Consider the following 23,763-nt stretch of genomic DNA (forward strand, 5'->3'; position numbering starts at 1 on the left):
TTATCTAGTATTTTTTATCAAATAGTTCTTTAATGTTTTCTGTTTTATTGAACATTGTGTTATTGAGTTACATTGTTTCTGATTCCATCTTATTTAATCTGTTCTACTGATACTGCTCTCTGTTTGTTAACCAGTGCCAAATGGTCTTGGTGATAGCTGATTTATAATGTATTTTGAGGTCTGGAAGAGATATTCCCCCTTCTTTCTTACATCTCTTTATTAGCTCTCTTAATATTCTGTATCTTTTAATTTTCCAAATGAATTTTGTGATTATTTTATTGAGTTCTATAAAGTATCCCTTTGGTAATTTGATATAGTAGTAAAAGTGTAAATTAAATTTGGTAGTATTGTTGTTTTTATTATATTTTCACCATCTTCTACCCTTTTTCTTTCCCTCCCTTTGTCTCCATATTCATTCTCCTATAGGCCTTCTTCCTAAGAGAAAACAGGAGTCATTTTCCCTTTATTATTAACCATTGACTTGATTAGGGTACATAACATTTCCCTTTATCATCTTTTTCCTCCCTCTCTTTTTATGTATTCTCCCATTTTTCAGGTTAGTCTCACACACACACAAAATTGATTTTGGGATGGGATGGGATGTTGAGACCATAGTTTATGATGTTTCCTATAGATACCACTTTATATTTGACTTAACTTTCACCCTTGTTTTCTTGTATAATTTTGCAAAGAAATCTTTCATTGGTTTCCCTTTATCTTATTGTTTTTGTTGTTATTTCCATAACTGTCTTTATCTTCTTAGTACTTATCCCCTGGGGATATAATTAATTTCTTTACCCTAGTTGTTGTATTCTTTTCTTGTTTTTCTGTTTTCTGGGATATTTGCAAGCTAATCTAGTCTTGTTTTCTTGTAGATTATTTCAGATTCCTCTTTTTTTTATTGAACTTTTGCTGTCCACTAATGAATGTACTCAGGTTTTCTGGGTATGCCACTCTGCATTTCATCTTAAGCTCTTTTGCTCTTTGGAAGACCTTTCATTCCTTCCTGCTGTTTCTGGTTGGTACAGTGTAGTCTTGTCATATTCAAATTTCCTTTCCTTTATATTTGAAGGGTTGCTCTTGATTACTTGCAGAATTTATCATTGAAATGGTTAAATTTAATTGGAATTTTCAGCATATAATTTTTTTCTAGAGGCAGTCTATAGATTTTTTTTGATTGGTTTTGTGTTTATTGGTTTCTTTGTTCAATTGTATTTCTTGCATGATCAAGTTTTCTGACCTGTGTACTTGTGAGAGGTGTGCTTCAGTTGTCCTTAAGTATCCTGTCTTCTAAGTCAATGTAGTTTGCTTTTATAGAGGTCATATTTTCTTTTATCATTATTGCTTTTTGACTTTCTTCCTAATTACCTTTCACTTCTGTGTATTTGCTTTCTCTGTCTGTAGTGTTTTCATTTTGTTTGTTTGGTGAGGTTTGCCATGCAGATTCAGATTTTTCTATTCTTCCAATTATTTCTGTTGTGTAGATCCTAAGCTCTGCTTTTACAATTCTTGTTTTCTCTTTTAAGCAATTTGGGAATATCCCTTCTGTGTTTCCATGCTCTCTTTGGAATTCACTAGGTCCTTCTTGGTACTGGTTTATTTTCTTGTCTTGTAATATTTTTTCAGAGATGTCAGTGGTCATTTAGATGACTATCTTTGCTGCTGTTCCTATCGTTACCTTTGGTTTGTCTGCTTTTGCTCATAGTCTTTGAGCTTTCTTTCTGCTGAGATCTTTGATAATTTCTTTTTTATTTATATTCTTCTATTCTTCACTTTATGGTTCCTTCCTCTTTGGCATCAAAGCCTTCTAAGTGTTGATGCTGGACTCAGAGCTTTCTCAGCTTATTCCCACACTGGGCAATTCACATTTCACTGGCTTTGGTCTCTGGCCCAGTGACTTCTGGGGGATAGAACTTTTGCTGTTGTTTAGTTCAGTTGCAACTGACTCTTCATGACCCTGTAGATCATAGCATATGCTCCACTGCCTCCCAAAGTCTAATTCTTGTTCATTCTTTCTGTAACACTGTTTATCTATCTTATCCTCTGCCATCCCCTATTCCTTTTGCTTTCAATTTTTCCCAGAATCAGGGTCTTTTCTAGTGAATCCCATCTGCTCCCTACATGGTCAAAGTATTTAAGCTTCAGTATTTGACCTTCCAGTAAATACTCTGAAATAATATCTTTTAAGTATTGACTGTTTTGATCTTCCTATCTAAGGGACTCTCAAGTCTTCTCCATCACCACAATTCGAAAGTGTCAGATGTGCAGCACTCGGCTTTCCTTATAGTCCATCTCTCACAGCCATACTTCGCTACTGAAAAAACTGTAGCTTTGACTATACAGACCTTTTGTAGGTGAGGTGATGTCTCTATTTTTGAGTATGCTTTCCTGATTTGCCATAGCTTTCTTTCCAAGGAGCAAGCATCTTCATTTCATGGTTGCAGTTGCTGTCTGCAGTGATCTTTGAGCCTAAGAATATGAAATCTGACCCTGCTTCTATTTCATTTCTCTCTATTTGCCAGGAAGTGATGGGACCAGTTGCCAAGATCTTCACTTTTTTTTTTTTAAATATGTTAAGCTTCAAGCCAGCTTTTGCACTCTCCTCTTTCATCCTTGATAAGGCTTCTTACTTTTTCTCCACTTTTTGCCACCAGAGTGATAATCATCTGCACTCTGAGATTGTTGACATTTCTCCTTGCCACCTTAATTCAGGCTTTTGATTCATCCAGTCTGTCATTTCATGTGATGTACTCTGCATATAAATTAAGTAGATAGGATAACAATGTACAGGCTTGTCATGCTCCTTTCCCAAACCAAAACCAATCAGTTGTTCTGGGTTCAGTTCTAACTGCTACTTCTCTGCCCAAATACAAGCTTACAGGAGACAGGTAAGATGATCTGATACTTGAGGAATAGAAGTAATTCAGTTCTATTCAGTAAACATTTACTAAATGTCTACTATGTGCCAGTCACTGTACTAAGCCCTAGGGATGCAAATAAAAAAAAATTAAGATAGTATCTGCCCTCATTATAGTATAATAGGGAAAGGTAACACAAAAAAGAAAGCTGAAAACTGGGGGAGATGGGGAGCCACCAGGAGGTTCCCAGTGCAGGGGCTGTGATGATTCATGGAGTAAAAAATCCAACAGCTGCTGATTAAAAGTGAAGTTACCTGGAAACTTCAGAGCTCTTTCTAAAGGAATGCTTTGGGAGTTGTTTACTACCATACTGTAGAATCCTCCAGTCAGAGAGGAGAGGCAACTGAGGGAGCTTAAAAAGTGAATTGGCCCATTTAGTGACAGTCCTCTTTACTTTAGGCTTGGTGGATCCACATTGGTACTGGCTTCTTCCGTTCTTAAATTCTTTGGGCACAGTTGTAGTACTGACCATTGTTCTGCAGCAGATTCCAACCAGATCTGGTGGGGGAGGGGGAGTGCTAAATGAGTGGGTTAATGATTAGTCCTCTTCGCTGTAATTTTTGTTGGAATTCTGATGCTGTGGACATAGATGAAATTGTGAGGTGCTCTGATTTTATGGAAAAGTCCTCTGTCTGCCCACCTAGTTCTCCTAGTTTCCTGATAAGATATCAGCTCCTTTAATGAATGGGTAAAACTGATCTCTCTCACTGCATAAGGTGATTGACTTGCTGATTATTCTGGTCCTGACCCCTATATTATATCTAGGGAAATTTGAGGAAATAAAGGTTGTTTAAGAATTAATCTCATTTTACTTTCCCAGTATAGAAATATGGTTTATTTCAATTCTTCACTTTATGGAGTTTTAACAAAATGATATTTGAGCCTTGGTAAATCAATCTTTTTGACATCTTAATTTTCTCCATTTTTTTCTTGAAGGTGCTGGATTCCAGAACTCGAATAACTTTGTTCAAGATGTTAAGCAGAGGAGTCATATCACAGATAAATGGTTGCATCAGCACAGGAAAAGAAGTAAGCTTTGTCTTTTGAAAGTTAAATGTTTCTGTGGCCCCCTTCCTCCCTCTCCTCTCCCCCCCAAACTAAATTAACTTTGTTTTTAGGATGAAATGTTTATTTACTAAGTGGCAAAAATTGGCCTTATTGATAGGTACAAGCAGATAGACAATTACACACATGAATTATGCTCTTATACTTGCCCCAATCACTGCTCCAAAATAAGGTGCTGATTGGGTAATTGACACTTCAGAGTGTCATGTGACTCACTGTTGTCATCTGACTGACAAATACCTAAATACCTGATTCCTGCTCAAACCAGTTACTAGGGGACAGGAATTAGAATATTTCCCATAAGTGACTTTTTCTTCTCCCTTTATCAGTATATATTGAGAGGAAACAGTCATAATTTTTGTCCTTTTTTTTAAAAGGATGAAACCATTTCTCTGGGAAAGTAGCTCACAATGAACTTTTTTTGCAAGTCAACTACAGGAATGTTTATTGATGATAAAAACCTCTTTTGGATTCAACATATAAAGGAAATAAGCCACTCCAAGCATTTATGCAAGTTGAATGTTATCTAGTTGAATGGGGAGGTGGGGTGGGTATATTCCTTTTCAAAAAGTATAATATTTTACCCTATTTTAATTTCCCTCTATTTTGACTACACATATTCACCGTACATTTAGTTCCCACTATGGTACCCAGGGACAAGACAAAGTGAAGTACGCATGCCCTTGGTAAATTAAGGATAGATTTGAAAATACCGACATGGACAGAAAAGCATAGCACTTTATTGATGACTATAAAGCAGACTGTAAAGCAAATCAGCACATTTCAGGTGAGATCCACATTTTTAGCTCCTGAGTTTTCACTTAAGTTGCCACTGTTATACTGAATTTTCATGAGAGTCTAAATATTTGTTCATTCTGTTTAAGGAATGCAGTTTAAGTATTTGGATGCCCTGTCTGTGCCTAGTCCTGTACTAGGTACCATGGGACATGAGAAACAAGTATGGAACCTGGCCCTTACTGTCAAGAAACTTAATCTTCTGTTCAGGAGAAAAATGTAGATTTATGGAACAAAGAACAAAATATGCCATGCATAATTAAATTCTAAACCTTATTTAATGACACTGTTTGGGATGGGTAGTGAGTACTTTGTATGGTCAAGAAGAGATAAGTCTCAGAAATAGAAATATTCTTATTTCTCTTTAAGGTAATCTCTATACTGATGCCAATCCTGTTCCTGCTCATCTCTAGGATCTTGTTCCCCCCTTGTTTTCCTCCTTTGTCAAAGACTTTTCATTCTAAATATATTTTCCTACAATTGTTCATCTCTCTCTCCATTTGCTTCTTTCCATTTATAGACCTATTCAGGTCTTCCTAACCCTAAAAAAAAAAAAGCCCTTCCCTTCTATCCCATCCAGATATTTCCTCTCCTTTACTGGCTAACTCCTTTAAAACTTGTTTTCACCTAGTACATCTATACTATCCAATCTCTCCACACCCCTTTGCAAACTGTCTTCCACTTTTAGCACTCCTGTGTTTTTGTTGTTTGCTTATTTTTTTTTATGCTGAACTTAACACTGAGTAAGATGAGGATTTCCCTGTAGAAAGCAGAAGATTATGCATGATTCTATAAATCTCTATTATGAACAGCGTTCAAGTATATAATAAATTCAACATTTTATTTTCAACGTTTTCCTGCCTATGTGTGTTTCCTACAGATCTTCATTCTACTCTTTTTCTGTGCATTTCTTTAAATTCTTCAATGAGCTTCATGCTTCTTTTTCTTTCTTTTTTTATTTTGTTAACTTTGATCTCTCTTCTTTCTCCTTCTCCCAGTCAAAATGAGAACAAAACTTTTGTACCTGATATGCAGAGTTGAACATAACAAACACCTATATTGGCCATGTTTAAAAATGTGTCCAGTTCTGTCCCTTGAATTTAAAACTTTGCTGTCATGATGTAGGTGACCACTGGACCTTTGGAACTGGTTAGTCATTGCATTGATTGGAGTTGTCTTTCAAAGTTGTTTTTCTTTTTAATGTTATTTTTATTGTATAAATAGTTCTCCAGGTTTTTGTTCATATTACTCTGCATTGTTTTGTACAAACCTTCCTGGGTTTGTCTGAAATCAGTCACTTTTGTCATTTCTTATGGTACCATGCTATACATTCATATACCTTAATTTGTTCTGCCTTTTCCCAGTCATTGGGCTTACTTTCTAGTTCTTTGCTATGAGCTGCTACATATATTTTTTAACATAATGAGTCCTTTGACTTTTCCTTTGATTTCTTTGAGGAATAGGCCTGGTGATGGTATCACTTGATCAAAGGCTTTGCACAACTGAGTGATTTTTTTTTTTTTTTGAGTATAGCTCCACATTTCTTCCTAGAATGGGTAGACCATTAATATATTGATATGCCTTTTTTTACCTTAGTCCCTCCAAAAATTCTAATTTTTCTCATCTTTCTCTAACCTCATGAGTAAGAGGTAGAACCTCAGATTTGTTTTAATGTACAGTTTTTAAAATCGAGATTTAGAGCAATTTTTATATAACTTTTCATAATTTCTTCCTGTGAGAATTGCCTGTTTATATCTTTTGACCATTTACCTATTGTGGAATGGATGTCATTCTTATAGATTTGGATCCGTTTTTTGTATCTTGGATATTAGATCTTTATCAGAAAAATTTGGTGCAAAGATTTTTTTTTCCAGTTGACTTTGCATTCTGATTTTAATTGCATTGATTTTGTTTGTACAAAAACTTGTATATAATCAAAATTGCCCATTTTATCTTTTGTGATCCTTCCCATATACTGGTTATGAATTTTCACCTATCTGCAATTGGGGAAAGTATTTCCTTCTCTAATTTGTTTATAAAATGACCTTTTATATCTAGGTCAGGTACCATTTGATACGTAGAGCGTGAGATGTTGGTTTAAACTCATTTTCTGCTGGGCGGCTTTCCAGTTTTTCCAGCGGTTCTTGTCTGGTTGTGAATCTGTTACTTTTTTCTTCTCCTGTCCTTTTCTCTTTTCTCTGTTCCTAGAGCTATCACCTAGGATAGTCCTTCATTACTGCCTTCCTGGATTATTGCAGTATTTTCTTGGCAGTTGTTTACATTTCTGCTCTTTACTCTTTCTAATCCGTACCTCTTGCTCCAAGAGTAATCTTTCTTGGGTACCAATTAGTTGTCACTCCTCTGCTCAGTTTTCAGTAGCTCCTTATTGCTCACCAAATAAAATCTCAACTGCTTTGCTTGGCCTTTAAGGCCCTTCCCTCTCACATTACCAACCAAACTGAGTTTCTGTCCGTCTTTTGATTGTGCCTTATGTTTTCTCAGTACTTTCCCTTTGCTTCTGTTGTTTCCTATGATAGAAATGCTCTTCTTTCTCCCTCTTTGCCTGCCGAATTCCTCTGCATTTTTAAAAATATAAATCATTATCATCTCCTCCGTAAACCTCCTGTAATAGTCCTTGTTGATAATGACCACCAGCTTTGGCCTTCACTTTGTTTTTACATTGAATTCATTTATGTAATAGTTTTATTATCTGATTTGTATTTTTTTTCATGAAGTCAGGGCCTTTTCTTAACCTCAAATAATATTTCTCCTGAGATCTCCAGCACAATGCGCTGCACAACTAGATGCCTAATTTTAGAATGAATAAATTTAAATGTCTTTTTATCATATAATCCAATTTAAATGTCAGTAGATACAATAATGCATGTTAGTTTTTGAATGGTACAGTTTATATTTGCATATTGAATTTCTACACCATATTTCAAAAGAGTTCATTATTTTTCATCTTTGAGAGCAGATTATTTGCAAAACAGTTAAGTGTTCTGCAGTTATTTCACACAGAATCTCAATCATGTATGTTTTGCTTTGGATTACATTAGGCTAATGTATATCATGCCAGCACAACAGATGGAGAGAACAGAGCAATCAAGATTTATAAAACTTCAATTTTGGTGTTCAAGGATAGGGATAAGTATGTAAGTGGGGAATTCAGGTGAGTTTTAATTACAATTTGTTTCATTTTGGTTGTGTACATCATATTGGACTATGCCTATAAATTTTAAGATGGAACTGTATTGAGTTACTTATATTTTTCAGGTTTCGTCATGGCTATTGTAAAGGAAACCCCAGAAAAATGGTGCAAACATGGGCAGAAAAGGAAATGAGGAATTTAATAAGGTTAACAATTTTATTTCTTGTGCTTATCACTTGTGAATATCTCTGTATTATAGCCCATATGTGGGAATCTGCCCATACCTTTTTAGGAATGAGCATTTTGACCCAGATACAGAGAATATTTCAGGACTATTAAGGAAAATTAGATTCATCGACTGTGCTTTATAAAGTAATCTTTGACTAAATAGGAAGTAATGTTGCTTTCTCTCAAACTTTCTCTCAGACTTTGAAAGCCATCAGTAAAGGTTTCACAGTCTAAATGTGTCAAATGCTTTCTAATGAATTTAATTTAATTTGCTTGTCAGAACTCCACATTTCTATTACCTCATTTGAGGTCTGTTGGTATTTGGGTTTGTAGACTTAGCAACAAGAGACTTGGTGAGAGACAACTTTCTTTATTATCCATGGCAGTGAAGAGGAGCATTAGCATGGATGATTAAAAACTTGGATAAAGTCAAACTTCAGCCCCAATTCAGCCAAAAGAGAAGAGAATCTGTTTGTCTTTTTTTTTTCCTTCAGTATAGACTGGTCTATCGGGTTCTTTTGTCTAACAGTTGGCCTCACTTTAGGTGATTGCTACCAGGTGAGACTGGTACCTGATGTAGATGGTGTTTACCTAGTGTTCTGCTGTTCTTGGCAACTTAAGATTTTAGTCCTAATGAAAGCTTTCACTTATGCTTACATTAAAAATAAATGTGTAATTATAAACATCTGGATAGAAACTAAATCACTATACTTTCTATGATTCTGAGATCATAGAGTTATTAGAGCTGGAAGGAGTCTCAAAAGTCATCTCATACCCTTTTCTCATTAGATGAAGACACTGAGACCCAAAAAAGTTAGGTGACTTGTTTGAGGTCACACAGCTAGTTAAGTAGCAGAGCTGGAGTTTTTACCCAGGTCCCCTGACAAAATCCATGTTCTTTCCACATAATCATTAAGAAGTAGCAATGCATAGTTGATAAGAGTGCTGAGACTTAAAGTCAGGAAGTCCTAGATTCACATCTTGCCTCTGGCACTTAAGCTTTATGACCACGGACTTGCTTGACCTCTCAGATCCTCACCTGTAGTGGCCACCTTACAGGGTTGCTGTGAGTCTCAAGGGAGAAATTATCATTAGAGAGAGATTTGGGAAAAGTTGGCCCTAAGATTATAAACCTGGGTGACTAAAAGAAATTAGGAGTAACCATTGTTTTTGAGGGGGTAAGGACAAGAAGTCCTGTCTTAAACCTGTGAGGTTTGACATACTTAAGGGGAGGTCCAGGTAGTGATGTCCAGCAGGCAACTGAAGTTACTAGAATCAAGTTCAGGAAGAAATGAGTGCCAGGGATATGTAAAATTTGGAGCCATCTGCGTAGAGATAATTAAAACCATGAGGGCTGATGAAATCACCCAGAGAAAGCAAAGAAGCAGGGCCATGGTGGAGTGCCAAGGTAGATTGAGAAGGATCAAGCAAGCAGGGGAAAGTAGAAATCAGGGAAGAACACTGTCCCAAAAACTCACGGAAGAGAGGTTATCCAGACAGTCCAAAGTGTAGAGTGCTACAGAGCAATCAAAGAAAATGAAGACTTGGAAAAAGCCATAAGATTTGGCAATAAGAGATCATTAACCTAATCAGTGATCTTAAGTTTCTAATTTAAAAGTAATTTTTGAACATTCTTTTACTGAGTTATTAATTTTTGAGATTTTTGTACTTATATGATATTTTCTTTCAAATCTGTTTAAGCTAAGGGTTCTTAACCTGGGGTTCATGAATTTTAAAAATATATATATTTATAACTGTATTCCAATATAATTGGTTTCTTTTATAGTCCTATGTATTTTATTTTATGTATTTTTATAACACTGTGCTCAGAAGGGATCCATAGGTTTCATTAGATAGCCATTGGAGTCCATGACATGAAAAAAGGATTAAGAATCCCTTCATAATAGTATAATATAGTATAGAATAATTGTATAGTAGCAAAATTAAGTTTGTTTTTAAGAGATCAGTGACTGAAAGAGCAGTTTGTACAGTGATGGGGTTGGAAGCCTGGTTGCAGGGAGTTTTTAAAAAGTGATGGTGAGAAAATAAAGCTATGGAAAGTTCTTCCCCAACTTGAATTGGATGTCAGAGAGAGGTAAGATACAGAGTGATAACTTGAGAGTTTAGGATCAGATGAAAGTTTTTCTTTTTGGTTTTTTGTTTTTGTTTTTTTAAGAATTTGGGATGATCTGGGCATGTTTAGAAGCAACAGGAAGGATCTAGTGTATAAGGAGTGATGGGAAACTAAGGAGAAAATGGATTATTGTAGGGGCAGACTGCTGGAGGAGGTGAGAGGGGATAGAATAAAGGATACAAGTAGAAGGACTGACTGGCTTTTGAATGGAAAAGGGCCACCTCTTCCTCTCCAAGACTGGTGCAAATGAGCTAAATGAGAATAATTATGAGATGTAAAGTACAGAATTGGGAAGAAGAGTAAGTTTGAGATTTCAGATTTTTTTTAAGTAAAGAATGTGGCAAATCCATTTATTGAGAGGGAGGAAAGTGGGAAGAAAACAAGAGTTATAGGGGCATAAGGAGAGGAGAGGTTTGGAATTGATGGTGAGGGGAATTTGATAGTTCATCATGGAAAAGTAAGTGTATAATTCTCTTTGATTCTGAATGGGGAAAACATTCTTTTTCTTAAAGGATCTGTTGTGTAATTCTTTATTGCTTGCTTTCTTTTATATAATAACCAATGTTTGTTCAGTAAAACAGTCTAAAATTCAAACAGATGCCATACATTACTTGAGGCATGACTCTTGGTTGGGCTGCCATCATAGTAGTTTGACAACTAAGTTGAAAAACCAAACCAACTTTACATAATACTACACTTCCATTTTTATATACAGTATGGTGGCTATTGGAATCATATAACATTGGATCCTCTTGTCTCAAGGGTGAAATCAGCCTTTGTTGGTGTCTTGTTGGTCCATAATATTTGACTGTAAGATTATTCTAAAATCTTCTGTTCTCTAGATAGTGTTTATTCACTAGATACAAATCCTACCATTTGTAGGAACATTTCCCCAAACTTGGAAAACTAAATATACTGATTCCAATCATATCTAATATAATTTGGGATGATAGCTGGGAGAGGAAGTGGGCTGTGGTGGAAAACTTACTGTAAGTATAATCAGGAGGATCTAGGCTCAAATAAAACTAAAAGACATTGACCTTGAGCTTCTTTTCACCATAGAGCCCTTCCCTATACTATAGCTCAAAACCTCTTGGCATTATTCCTCATTCTTTCTTCATTTATTCTGTTCTCTGGTGAAGAGATGATCTTTCCCTCACTAGAACAAACCCTTGATTCCTTTCCTTCATCTCTTCCATTAGAAGATCCCCACAATCAAAACAGTTCCTGTTACAAACAACCCAGATCAGCGAGTGCTTGGCCCCAGTTTCTGCAGACCTTTTTATCTTTCTTTGCTAACTTGGAAATCTGGCTCCCTGCCTATTGGGCGCTTCAAACTTCAAAGCATCTTAAACTCAGCATGTTCAAAACATACTTCATTTCTTTTCTTCTTCAACTTACCCTTCTTCCTAAACTCCCTGTTTATGTTGAAGGCACTGACATCCTTTTAGTGATTTGGGATTGAAACCTGAGACTCATTCTCCACCCTTTTAGTCTCCCTTACCCCATTGTGTCCAGTTTATTGCCACATCTTACCAGTTCTGTCTCAGCATCTCTCAGTTCATTCCTTCTCTTCACTCAACACAGCTACTGCCCTAGTACAGACCTTTATCTCCTCTTGCCTGAACTATTGCGTTAGCCTAACTGGTCTCACCACAGCCAGTCTTTCCCCTCCACACAGTGGGCAACGTGATCTACGTGTGCCACAGCATAGGCCTGGCTGTGTCAATCTGTTTGAAAGGCACACCCTACTCCCTACTCCATTGCCTCCAAGATCCAACACAAACTCCTCTTTGGCATTTACCATTCTTCACCATCTGGTGCCTGCCTTCTGTCCCAGACTCCTCTCACTTCATGTCTGGCCAACCTGGCTTACTTGCTGTGCCTTGCATGAGACACACTATTTCCTGTTCTGTCTAAATGCATTTGCTTAGACTGCCTCCTGTGCCTGCAAAGGACTCAGCATCACTTCATAGAATTCCTTGAGGTCCATCTCCAACATGAAACCCTCCACTGATTTCTATGCTTTCTTCTCCCATTATACTTTGCAAAATTACTTTATATTAACTTTGTATACATTTTGAATGTATTATAGGAAGAGGTTGTTCTCTTTCATCCCTGTTTCCTTGCACTTCCCTCCCAGACGTCTGGCAGGACCAGTTTAATTTTTGGACTTTGTTTCCCCAGTTCCTGTCAGTGCCAGGTTTAGTCATTCCCATTTCTGACACTACTAATATGAACATGGCTAAGTCATTTACCTCTCCATGTTTGTAAAATGGGGATAAAAATAATCTGAATAGTACTTAATGCATAGGCTTGTGGGTTATCTTAAGGATCAAATGAGAAAGTATGTAAACACTTTGCAAATGTGTTATACAAGTCAACTGTTATTATTATTATTAGCTACTGATAGTGTTTCTCTGTAAGTAAGCAAATAACTCATTTTTTGGCCAGCTAACCCATGTGTAGTTTATTTACTGTATTTTAAAATTTTCAGCTTTGTATTCTTTGATCTGTTATAATGTTACAGACTAAACACAGCAAAGATACCTTGCCCAGAACCTATCATGCTAAAACACCATGTTCTTGTCATGAGCTTCATTGGTAAAGATGACATGTAAGTATACTCAAAACCTGCATTTATGTATTCCAGACATTTCAAAAAACACTTAATTTCCTAGTTTAAAGGTACTTGTTGTCATTTTTGTGTTTGAATGGTATTGTGTTCTTTTAAATCTCTTTAAAATGAGATTTCTTCACCTAGGGGGTTCTTCACCTAGCATATGTGTCCTTCTTAAAAATATTTCGGCAACTGTTTTTCAGTGTTATTGTATGTTTTTTTAAAATCTATTATGCATTTAAAACCATTATTCTGAGACTGGGTCCTTAGGATTCAGTAGATTGCTAGTAAGGTCTATGACACATAGAGTTGAGACCCTCTCCTTTAAGTTATGAATTTAGGAATTACTCCATGGTAACAAAAGGTAATCCTGTCTTTAAAAATGCGACTTATACTAAGTATTGTGAATATAACTCCTGTTGGAGGAAGCAATTTATTTTTTTGAGCAAGTTGTAGTTATTAGAAGGTGAATTCTTATGGTAGAGAAGAATTGCTGAAATAGTGTCATTGATCTGTGATGGTGTCTTATGTCATTTGTTTTTAATTGAGGCCTGCTCCACTTTTGAAAAATGCCCAGTTATCAGAATCCAAGGCTCGGGAGTTATATCTTCAAGTTATCCAATACATGAGGAGAATGTATCAAGATGCCAGGCTTGTCCATGCAGATCTCAGTGAATTTAACATGCTGTAAGTTCTGTCCCTTATACTATTGTGACTTAATGCTTTATTTCTGGAGGTGGTCTCTTGTAATATATGAAGCTTGGAAGTCTCATTCATTTTTCAAGCTTCAGGCTGACATTAGGCTGTTGGGAATACCTTATTAATTCACTTCAATCAGACAAATTTAAAACTTATTATCACTCAGTAAACATTCATTAAGCATCTATTATATACAGAGCACTGGAGACACAGATGCAAAGAAGTAAAATCATTCCTTGCTAGAAGATTACATTATAATGGGAGAAATAACCACATATACAAGTATATACAGAATACATACAGCATAATTAAATACAAACTGAGGAGGGCACTCACAGATGGGATTCAAGCAAGGCTTCACATAAAGGATAGTGTTTGAGTGGTGTATTAAAGGGAGGGAATCTCCGAGGTCAAGTTGAGGAAGGGCGTACTTTCTAGGCCTGAAGAATAGCCAGTAAAAAAGCATGGTGGGCAATAGAGTGACATTTTTGAGAAACAGAGAAAGCCTATTTGAATTACAGTGTGGGTGAGGGAATAAGGGACACTGAAGCTAGAAAGATAGGTAAGGGCCTCATTTTAAAGGTTTTTAGAAACTAAATTGAATTTACATTTTGTCCCAAAGGCAAAGGCAAGTTACTAGAATGGAATTAGGAAAGTAATATGGTTAGATTTATGCTAAGGAAAATCACTTTGACAGTGGTGTGGTGCTGAGATGTCAAAACTTGCTGGCTGCAAGCAGCAGGTGAACCAGACTGTAATGTCATTGGGAAATTTCTATTGAATTTGGCACACCTCATGTGGAAGATGGACTGGAATGGGCAGAGAGAATACTTGGGTGGTTCTTACGGTAGTCCAGGCAAGAGGTGTTAAAAGGCCTGAACTAAGGTCTTGACTGTATAAGAAAGAAGAAAGGGGAATGGATTTGAGGGATGCTGTGAGGTAGAAATTGCAACACATACCACCTGATGGATAAGGCTGTAAACCTTGGAGAAGAGAAGAGGCTTAGGGGAAAGATTAATGAGTTGTGTTTTGGAACATCTTGAGTTTGAGATCCCTGGAATTTCTGGTTTGAAGTGGCCAGTAGACAGTGACATAGAACTGCAACTCCAGAGAGCCTTTGACTGAAGACTGGAAATATGTAGGTGTAGGAGTCATCTGCATATAATGATTAAACCAGAGTAGATGATAAGGTTACCTAGAGAAAATGGAATGAGAGAAACGAAAAGGCCCTAGGACAGAGTCTTGGAGAATACTCACAGTCAGATAATTTGATATGGATGATGAACTATTAGAAGAGACAGAAAAGGAGATATCAGAAGGAGAAACAGAAGAGAGTGTCATTAAAATCTCAGAAGACAGTATCCAAGAGTCAAGTGATCAGCAGTGAGGTCAAGAAGGATGTGGACAGAGAAGACTATCAGAGTTGTCTATTAAGAAATTATTATTAATTTTGGAAAGAATAGTTTCAGTTGAATGAGGTCTAAGACAGTTTGCAAAGGGTTGAAAGGTGATTGTGAGAGGAAAGGAGATAGGAGCAGTGAGTATAGACCACTTTTTCTGAGTTTGGCTGAGAGGAGAGCTGCAGGATTATACTTGAGTGGGAATGGTAGGGTCCAGTGAAGTGGTGGGGGCTTTTTTTTTTTTTTTTTGTCTCAGGGAAGAGGCAGCTTGCCAAAGCTTTTGAGCAGGTGAGTGATGTCCTATGCCATAGAAAAGTTTCTGGCAGTTTTATGGAAGATGTCCTACAGAAGGGAGAGATTGCAATCAATTGGGACTATTGCAGTAGATCAGAGAAGAGCTGAGAAAAGTCCAGTTAGATTGGTAATGTTGGTGTGAGTGAAGAGGAGTGTGGATGTAAGAGCTACTGTGGAAGTAGAATTGACAGGTCTTGGAAATTGAGAGCATATGGGAGGTGATAGAGAAGAGGGATGGTTGAGCCTCGGATGACTTCAAACCTGGGTGAACTTCATTGTTATGTTCTCAGATAAAGCAAAGTTTGAAGGACTGAGTTTGGGAGAGAAGATGTTTGCTTTGGGGCATGTATTTGAACTTCTGATTGGACATCTCTATAGCGATGTCAAGAGAACAGTTGACAGTGTGGATCTGAAGTTTAGAAGACAGATTACGGATAGATTTATAGATTTGTGAATCATCATGCTAAACAGCAGTTTAGTATCAAGAAGGATACAGAGACAAAGTAGTAGCTAGAAAAATGGTGCTATTGCTTCCCATGTTTCTATTTCCTTTGATCCTTAAGGTACCGAAATGGAGATGTATACATCATTGATGTGTCCCAGTCTGTGGAGCACGATCACCCACATGCCTTGGAATTTCTGAGGAAAGACTGTGCCAATGTCAGTGGTAAGTTGAAATCGGAATTTTCTATTTTCTTTTTTTTTAAATTAATTTTTAGTTTTCAACATTCATTTCCACAAGATTTTGAGTTTCAAATTTTCTCCCCATCTCTCCCCTCTCCCACCCCAAAACACTGGTGCATTCTGATTACCCCTTCCCTCAATCTTCCCTCCCTTCTGTCACACCCCTCCCTTCTCTTATCCCCATCTTCTCTCTTTTTTTGTAGGACAAGATAGATTTCTATACATCATTACCTGTATTTCTTATTTCCCAGTTGCATGCAAAAACAATTCTCAACATTTCATTTCTTAAACTTTGAGTTCCAACTTCTCTCCCTTCCTCCCTCCCCACCCATCCCCACTAAGAAGGCAAGCAATTCAATATAGGCTATATATGTGTAGTTTTGCTGTAGACTTCCATAGGAGTCATGTTGTGAAGACTACCTATATTTCCCTCCATTGTATCCTGGCCCCTATTTATTCTATTCTTTATTTAGACCTTGTCCCTCCTCTAAAGTGTTTACTTCTAATTTCTCCCTCCTTCCATTTGCCCTCCCTTCTATCATCCCCCAACCTCACTTCTCCCCTACTTTCCTGTAGTGTAAGATGGATTTTCATACCAAATTGAGTGTACATGTTATTCCCTCCTTAAGTCAAATATGAGAGTAAGCTTTACTTTTTCCCACTCCCCTTCCCTTTTTCCCCTCCATTGATAAAGCTTTTTCTTGCCTCTTTTATGAGAGATAATTTGCCCCATTCCATTTTTCTCTTTCTCCTTCCAATATATTCCTCTCTTACTGCTTAATTTTATTTTTTTAGATATCATCCCTTCCCAACCTACCCTGTGCCCTCTGTCTATATATATATGTGTATAATCTCTCCAACTACCCAAATACTGAGAAAAGTCTCAAGAGTTACAAATATTATCTTTCCATATAGGAATGTAAACAGTTCAACTTTAGTGAGTCCCTTATGATTTCTCTTTCCTGTTTACTTTTTAATGCTTCTCTTGATTCTTGTGTTTGAAAGTCAGATTTTCTTTTCAGCTCTGGTCTTTTCTGAGCTAGAAATCTTTCACTCTGTTGTTTTGTGGCTTCTGCTGCTCTAGAATTTGTTTCGAGTCATTTTTTATAGGTATTTTATGGGCTGTGGGGGAAGAACAACTGCACGTCGTCCTTCTACTCCACCATCTTGGCTCCATCCATGGAATTTTCTGTTTTCTTGACTCTCCTTTGGAAAGTTTAGTTACCCCATGTAAGCGCTAGAGTAGAGGAAAAAAAATGTTTTGAGTGATACTACTTAAGTTTCTTTTGCTGGGAGAGCATTCACATTTCTATACATGAATGGGTAGAGTAATTTAAGTAACCTGTGTCTTTGTTTCTCCCGAATATTGTCACTAATTTTTTCATCTTTCCAAAGATTTTTTTTTTAAACGTGGTGTTGCTGTGATGACTGTACGGGAGCTCTTTGAATTTATCACAGATCCTTCTATCACAAAAGACAACCTGGATGATTACCTCTTAAAGGCAAGTTGCAGCAAATGTCTGGAAGTTTAAAAAAAAAAATAGTTAGATTTTGCCTAGTATTTACTGAATAGCCAAAAGTGGTCTGTGCATATTTAATTCCTTCCTTTATAAAGAAAACAACACCTTCTGTAATAATCTCAGAAATGAGTAATCAAATGTAGTAAGAAGTGGATGTATATAATTGTAAGTTTGAACCTATTATTTCTAACATCTAGACACTGCTGGCATGGTCAAACCCAATTTCATGTACAGAGGAACCAAGGTACTTTGTAGCACAGCTGGTGAGTGGGAGAGGTAGATCTGTTAACTGATCATTTAGACAGATGAAGCTGGAAGAGAAGTTTCATTTGTACACTGAATTAATATTAGTAGTACTTATCATTCTGTGATGGAAAGGTGTCCACTACCACTAGGGGTCACTACACTCTTTCACTCAGAAGGCCAAAGTATTGTACATGTTAGGCCTCTGGTTCAGAGGAAAAAAGAATGAAGAGAGAAATGATCTTGGAATTAGCAACTAGGAATACAAAGTTATTTTTCCTCGTGTTTTGAAAGGCCATGGAAATAGCAGCCCAGAGGACAGAGGAACAAAGATCTAATCAAGATCATGTGGATGAAGAAGTAAGCTTTTAAATTTATCATCTTTCTTCACCTTGGAAAATATTTAGTTAGATTTGAAATAATTTTCATTACTTAGGATATATAAATTTAGCAGATAAAAAATTGTACTTTGAATTTTGGCATCACTTGGAACTTTAAACTCCAGAAGTAATGTTTCTTTTGCATTTAAAGTACTGTATAAATTTAAACGGTCCGTTTTTAATGTTCTGTGCTGCATCATTGGTTATGCTATCCCCAGCAGCAGCACAAAGCCATAATCAAGCTTTGCAGATGGCAGATAATAACTGGGATGTTGGGGGGAGGTGTGTGCTTCAGGTTGGGGAGAAGGGATGTCACGGTGGGAAATGTTTCCAGTTACAAATGTGAATTTAAAAGAATTTGGTTTTATTTCCATTTGAATATTGGATATTAGACTATATGCAACTTATAATAATTAAACCTACTTTTTTCTTTCAGTAAGCTTTTAGCATTATTAAAGGAAGTGTGGTAAGGATACCCCCAGTTGCTTAAAAAGAGAATGACATATACTTATGCCAGACTGAAACATTGACATAGTATAGTTGAACGAACAAGGGTTTTTGGTTTTATAGTTAAGGACACTCTGTGATGAACAACATTCATGGTTTTGTTTTCTTTTATTGTGGCCAGGTATTTAAGCGAGCTTATATTCCCAGAACCTTGAACGAAGTTAAAAATTATGAGAGAGATGTGGATATAATGATGAAAATGAAAGAGGAAGACATGGCCTTGAATGTACAGCAGGATAATGTAAGTAGGCAGGATGGAAATTCATGGGACAGGAACTTAGAATTCCAGAACTGTAACATTGATATTGGGATCAAGTTAAACATTTATGTTAGACTTTCTATTACATTAAGACGTGTATAAGATGTTTTAGTAGACAGAGAAAGTAGTCTGACCTCTGTAGAAACTGTAACAGTGAAACCTCTTTCTTTAATGCTTTTTTACTGGATCTAATAATGAATCCATTTGTTCTGATTTACCTCGTTTCTTATTTCTGTCTTAAGTCTTATTTTTCAGTTCTTCTAGCTCTTCTTGTGGTAGGATTTTTAATCCCTTTGCCATTTGGATTTCCCTTTCCTGGTTGCTTGTCTTTTTTATAAAATGTGACACCAAAAGTGGGCATGATACTTTAGATATGATCTAGGCAAGAAAGAATATGACGGTACCATGAATCACTTCATTTAATAAGGGCACTGCTGTTACATTTGGGCCTCCACTTTATTGCTAATTCATATGAGGACTACAGTCTCCTAAAATCCATAGATCTTTTTCATATGAAATACTTTCTAGCCTTAATTTTTTGCCACTATTAAATTTCATCTCAGCTTTAGCCAGCTCTTTCAGATTATTGAGATTCTTTTAGATTCTTGCATTCAGTGCATTTGCTACTCTCAGATTTGTGGTATTTGGGAATTTGTGAAGTATTTTGTCTCTACCTATATTCAAGTCATTGTTTAGCATATGCTACTTCATAGTATAACTCATGATACCTTTCACATAGGTGCTAAATAAATACTTATTGGTTTGTTGATTTGAAAAAAGTAGGATAGGTTTATTAATTGGGACAGATATATTTTCTACTTCCGTAGTTTAGAGTAGAGATATCAAATCCATGGGGCAGCTGCCATAAATGAATTAAAATGTAATTGAGAAATATTTATAAAAATAAATAAAAATACAATAGAATGTAATGTTAATGTGTGGTTTTCTAGGTCAGTAGTCAGCCTACATGAACAATTATGTCATGTCTAGTGGCCCCCATTTTTGTTTGAGTTTGACGTTTTTGGTTTTAGATAATGCTTTGCAGGAGCTGAATAGCTGTGTTTAGGCTTCTGTTGATTTATCTTAGCTTTTTCCATTGAATTGCCATTGCTTTTTTTTTTTTTCTTGTGTCAGATTTTGTATCAGACTGTGACAGGATTAAAGAAAGACTTGTCAGGAGTTCAGAAGGTAAGAAGGTGTACTGCTTTTTATATATGCAGAAGTCCTTTGAAATGTATTCACTTCCACTTCAGATGTGTGTTATTAGAATTAGTGTGATAATTAGAAAACTCCACTGGAAATTTAAAAATAAAATTAAAATTAATTATTAAACTAAAAAATTTTTTAGAATAAAATTTAAATTTAAAATGATAAATATTTTCTAAGTCTTCAGACCTTTCAGGAAAGGTAACCAAAAATGTCTGTTCCTTTTTTCTTGTATTAAGATACGTCCTAGAACTGAAAGGTGGGGATTTCTGAATTTGTATTTTCTCTGTCCCTGAGTTGTTTTGTGAGGCATTTACTTTTTGTGCCTCTGTTTTCTTTGAAATGGAATTGTTGGTGGCAGTTAACTTTATAGGTCAGTTTATTCTTCCACTAAAGTCCTCTTTTGATGCCTTATCATAGCAAGGAGAGGGACTTGGGGGTGGTGGGGAGGAGCAGACCTTGTGATCTCAAAGGCTATACTAGCAGACAACAAACTCTGGTGACCCTAACCAAGTTGGAAGCTTCATCCCTCACCAGAAGTATGTAAGTTTGTGAATTTTTGTAGCCATGGCAACTCACCAAGACTCTGTGTTAAAACTTAGAGTAGTTGCTTAGAGGGAACCCCACACTGATTTAAAAAAAAAAAAAAGCCAAACCCTGTGTCCTTGAGTAATCACCTTTTGTAGTTTCGTTGCAGATTTTAAGGTTTGTTAACGTAAAAGATTGTTGAAGTCTGTAGACTCAAATCAGAACGTGCTTGCCAGTGTGGACACGTGTGAACTTGCCTGGCAGGGTGGTTCTGTATTGCTCAGGGGGAGCCTCTTTTCCTTCCCTTGGAAAACAGAGCCCTTGGCTTGGCTTTGCTCTTTAGGAGGGCTGGGATTAAGTAATTCTAATTTGTGTATTTTAACCCAGAATAAAAGTTGTCCAGATGTCCTTTTATCTCCATAATTAGAGGCTTACCATGGACATTGCAGGATTTCCTTTCTAGAAATCTAGCAGGGTGTTGCTGTTTTTTCATTTAAGCTTCAGTGTGGGAATGGTGAATACGATTCCAAGGTGCTGCATTCTGAGGCCACAAAGAGCTGGCTGTCCAGGCAAGATGAGCTTTGCATTCTAAAGCACGTTAGGTTTTGTTGCTATGATGGGAAAAAATGACTAAGGTATTTTGCAGATCAGTTCGTTCATAGTCAGAAAGTGCCCTTTTTGCTCTTATGCATTAAAAAGCAAAAGGAAATGTTAATAACAGTAAAACTTCCTCATGTAATAAACTCAATCTTTTATAAAATGGTTTGATTTTGACATTACCTTGTTTTTGTTAAACCCAAATATCTATAGAATTGTTTTCACAAGAAATATAAATTTTTCTATTAATAACTGCTCTTTGGAGATACCTTAGCCTTCCTCAGAATTATATTTTTTGAGGATTGTTTATTTTTCTATATTTCTGAAGTATGATTGCATTTGCAACCTGCATCTGACAATAGTTACTGTCCAAGGATGTCTTAGTGACCACTGATAGTCCAGAGAAGTCTTCAGGTGGTGTGGATTAGTATACTAATGCTTACAAATATCTAGAATTTCTGTCAGTAATAAAAAATAGCAATCACCTGATTGTTTTTTCTTTAAAAAAATTAGTTATCAGCTTTCCAGAAAGAGTGTGTGTGTGTGTGTGTGTGTGTGTGTGTGTGTGTGTGTGTGTGTGTATGTATGTGTGTGTGTATGTAATTTTTTCCTCATAGTGAGTAGGTTCCAGGACACTGGGATTGAGGAAATAGTTGAGAATCACTGTAGAATGAAGAGAGTATCTTCTAAAAAAATTTTTTGGATGCTTTGTCTTTTCACCTTTATCACACATGATATAAAAGGGAGCATCTAGCTCATTGTATGTATGACAGACTGTAATGGGTACCTTCCAAGCTTCATTCTAGATTTTGTGTTTTCGGGATTGAAACAAAGGCAAAGGTGGCCAAATTTGCGGAGTATGCTTGTAAATTTGTTTGTTTTAAATTGCATCATTTCTTTTGCACCAACACATCTCTGATGTGAACATGGAATAATTTGTCTTAGTATAACTTGATTCTATGACACTATCAAGGTACCTGCTCTCCTAGAAAAGCAAAGCAGGGAGGAGTTGGATTCTGATTCAGATGATGCTAGTAGTTCTGAGGACCCTGACAGTGAAGGACATAGAGATCAGCCCCATCCCAAGAATCAATCTACTGAGCCTGAAATGGACAAAAAGGTCAGTTTGTGGCTTTTTTCTCTCTACAGGTCTGTAGTTTGGTGATTTGAGCAACTTGTTTAGGTCCAGGCCATGTGGTATAAATGAAAAAACCCTAGAGATGGATTCAGGCAACCTGGCTTCAAATCTTGGCCATAGTACTTAGCAGCTGTGAGATCTTGGGCAATGCTTGTCATTTCCCTATCGTTCAGTTCCCCCATCTGTAAAGTGTATTGGTACTTGTCTTGCCTTGATGGGACTGTGTGGCATGATTTGTCATTCACACTTTGTGATGAGTCTGTGAAAGCAGGTTGCTTTTTTTCCCCCTCACAGATATCACATGGCACTTCTGTTTCACCGGTCATGGACTATTGTGCATTATAATTACTTGTGTTTGTACATCAGCCCTCTCCTAGATTGAAGCTCAAGGAGAGTGGCCTCTCCCAGCACCCAGCACAGAGTTCTGATCAATTATTATGGAACCTTTAATCAGTGTTTACTGAATTGAATTGAAACTCTGGACAAGTAGATTTTATCCTTGTTCCAATTCATAAATGTGGGCTTTGCTTTAGGTGTCACTGTTATTTATAGATTCCTCTTCTGCCAGAACCTGCCTGAGCATTGCTTAAAGATAGCTCACAGACATGGTAAAGTAAGGCATACCCTTATTTGAGATGTTCGACTTGCTAATAATACATGTTATCAAAATGAAAAACATATTTGTTGTTTTCCAACTTTGAGTTTCTGTGAGGAAGTACAACTTGTAGGGGTATAATTTATAAGTGTTTAATAAATAAGAATTTTTATTATGAAAAATGCTTGTAAGCAATTTTTAAATGGCTTTTGCAGGAAAGAAAGAAGATGGTCAAGGAGGCCCAGAGAGAAAAGAGAAAAAACAAAATCCCCAAGCATGTGAAAAAACGCAAAGAGAAGATAGCCAAGATGAAGAAAGGCAGATAGAAGCCGTTAACCTCCACCTACTCTGCCTGTTGCCAAATTCTGATGTCTGCATGCAGGATGGAGTAGGAAGATGAACTGTTAATTTTATAACATACTGAACCGAGTAGTAATGGTGGCAGTTTCTTTGAAGACTCATTGTGAGGATTTTGTATACTTATGTAAAAAGTTTTTAGCTCCATTCTCTAGGCCTGGTCTCTGGCTTTTGGAGTTGACAAAAGAATTATTTAAGTTGGTATTTTAATAAAGAAACTGTATTTTAAAAATTTTTATTATTTTCTTTAAAAATCAACTTTTAGAAGGTCAATCAATCAGGGGGCATCATCAGATAGAGGAGTAGCCTCAGAGTTCAAAAGATCTGGGTTCAACTGCTGAATGAAACATTGCCTGTCTATATGACCCTAGACAAGTCACTTAGCATTTTATTGCGTCTGGTAATTCCCAAAGATGTAGTTATAGAACATCTGCCTATCTGCATT

General features: G+C 36.5%; 1 protein-coding gene across 2 annotated transcripts in view; it reads left to right on the forward strand.

Moving 5' to 3' along the window:
• Positions 1–23,550, forward strand: part of RIOK1 (RIO kinase 1) — a 35,118-nt gene extending 11,568 nt beyond the window's left edge. Inside the window, exons 6-17 of one of the 2 annotated variants that reach the window (XM_072603759.1) lie at positions 3,855–3,947; positions 7,838–7,950; positions 8,055–8,135; positions 12,822–12,908; positions 13,461–13,598; positions 15,868–15,971; positions 17,384–17,490; positions 18,046–18,111; positions 18,760–18,879; positions 20,032–20,085; positions 22,202–22,348; positions 23,177–23,550. In XM_072603759.1, coding sequence (XP_072459860.1) covers positions 3,855–3,947; positions 7,838–7,950; positions 8,055–8,135; positions 12,822–12,908; positions 13,461–13,598; positions 15,868–15,971; positions 17,384–17,490; positions 18,046–18,111; positions 18,760–18,879; positions 20,032–20,085; positions 22,202–22,348; positions 23,177–23,287 — 1,221 coding nt within the window. In that variant the 3' untranslated portion in view covers positions 23,288–23,550. The remainder of the gene's footprint in view (positions 1–3,854; positions 3,948–7,837; positions 7,951–8,054; positions 8,136–12,821; positions 12,909–13,460; positions 13,599–15,867; positions 15,972–17,383; positions 17,491–18,045; positions 18,112–18,759; positions 18,880–20,031; positions 20,086–22,201; positions 22,349–23,176) is intronic. The other variant, XM_072603761.1, reaches the window with a different exon arrangement.
• The last annotated feature ends 213 nt before the right edge of the window (positions 23,551–23,763 follow it).

The sequence above is a fragment of the Notamacropus eugenii genome, chromosome 4, assembly GCF_028372415.1.
Source record: "Notamacropus eugenii isolate mMacEug1 chromosome 4, mMacEug1.pri_v2, whole genome shotgun sequence".
Lineage (NCBI taxonomy): Eukaryota > Metazoa > Chordata > Mammalia > Diprotodontia > Macropodidae > Notamacropus > Notamacropus eugenii.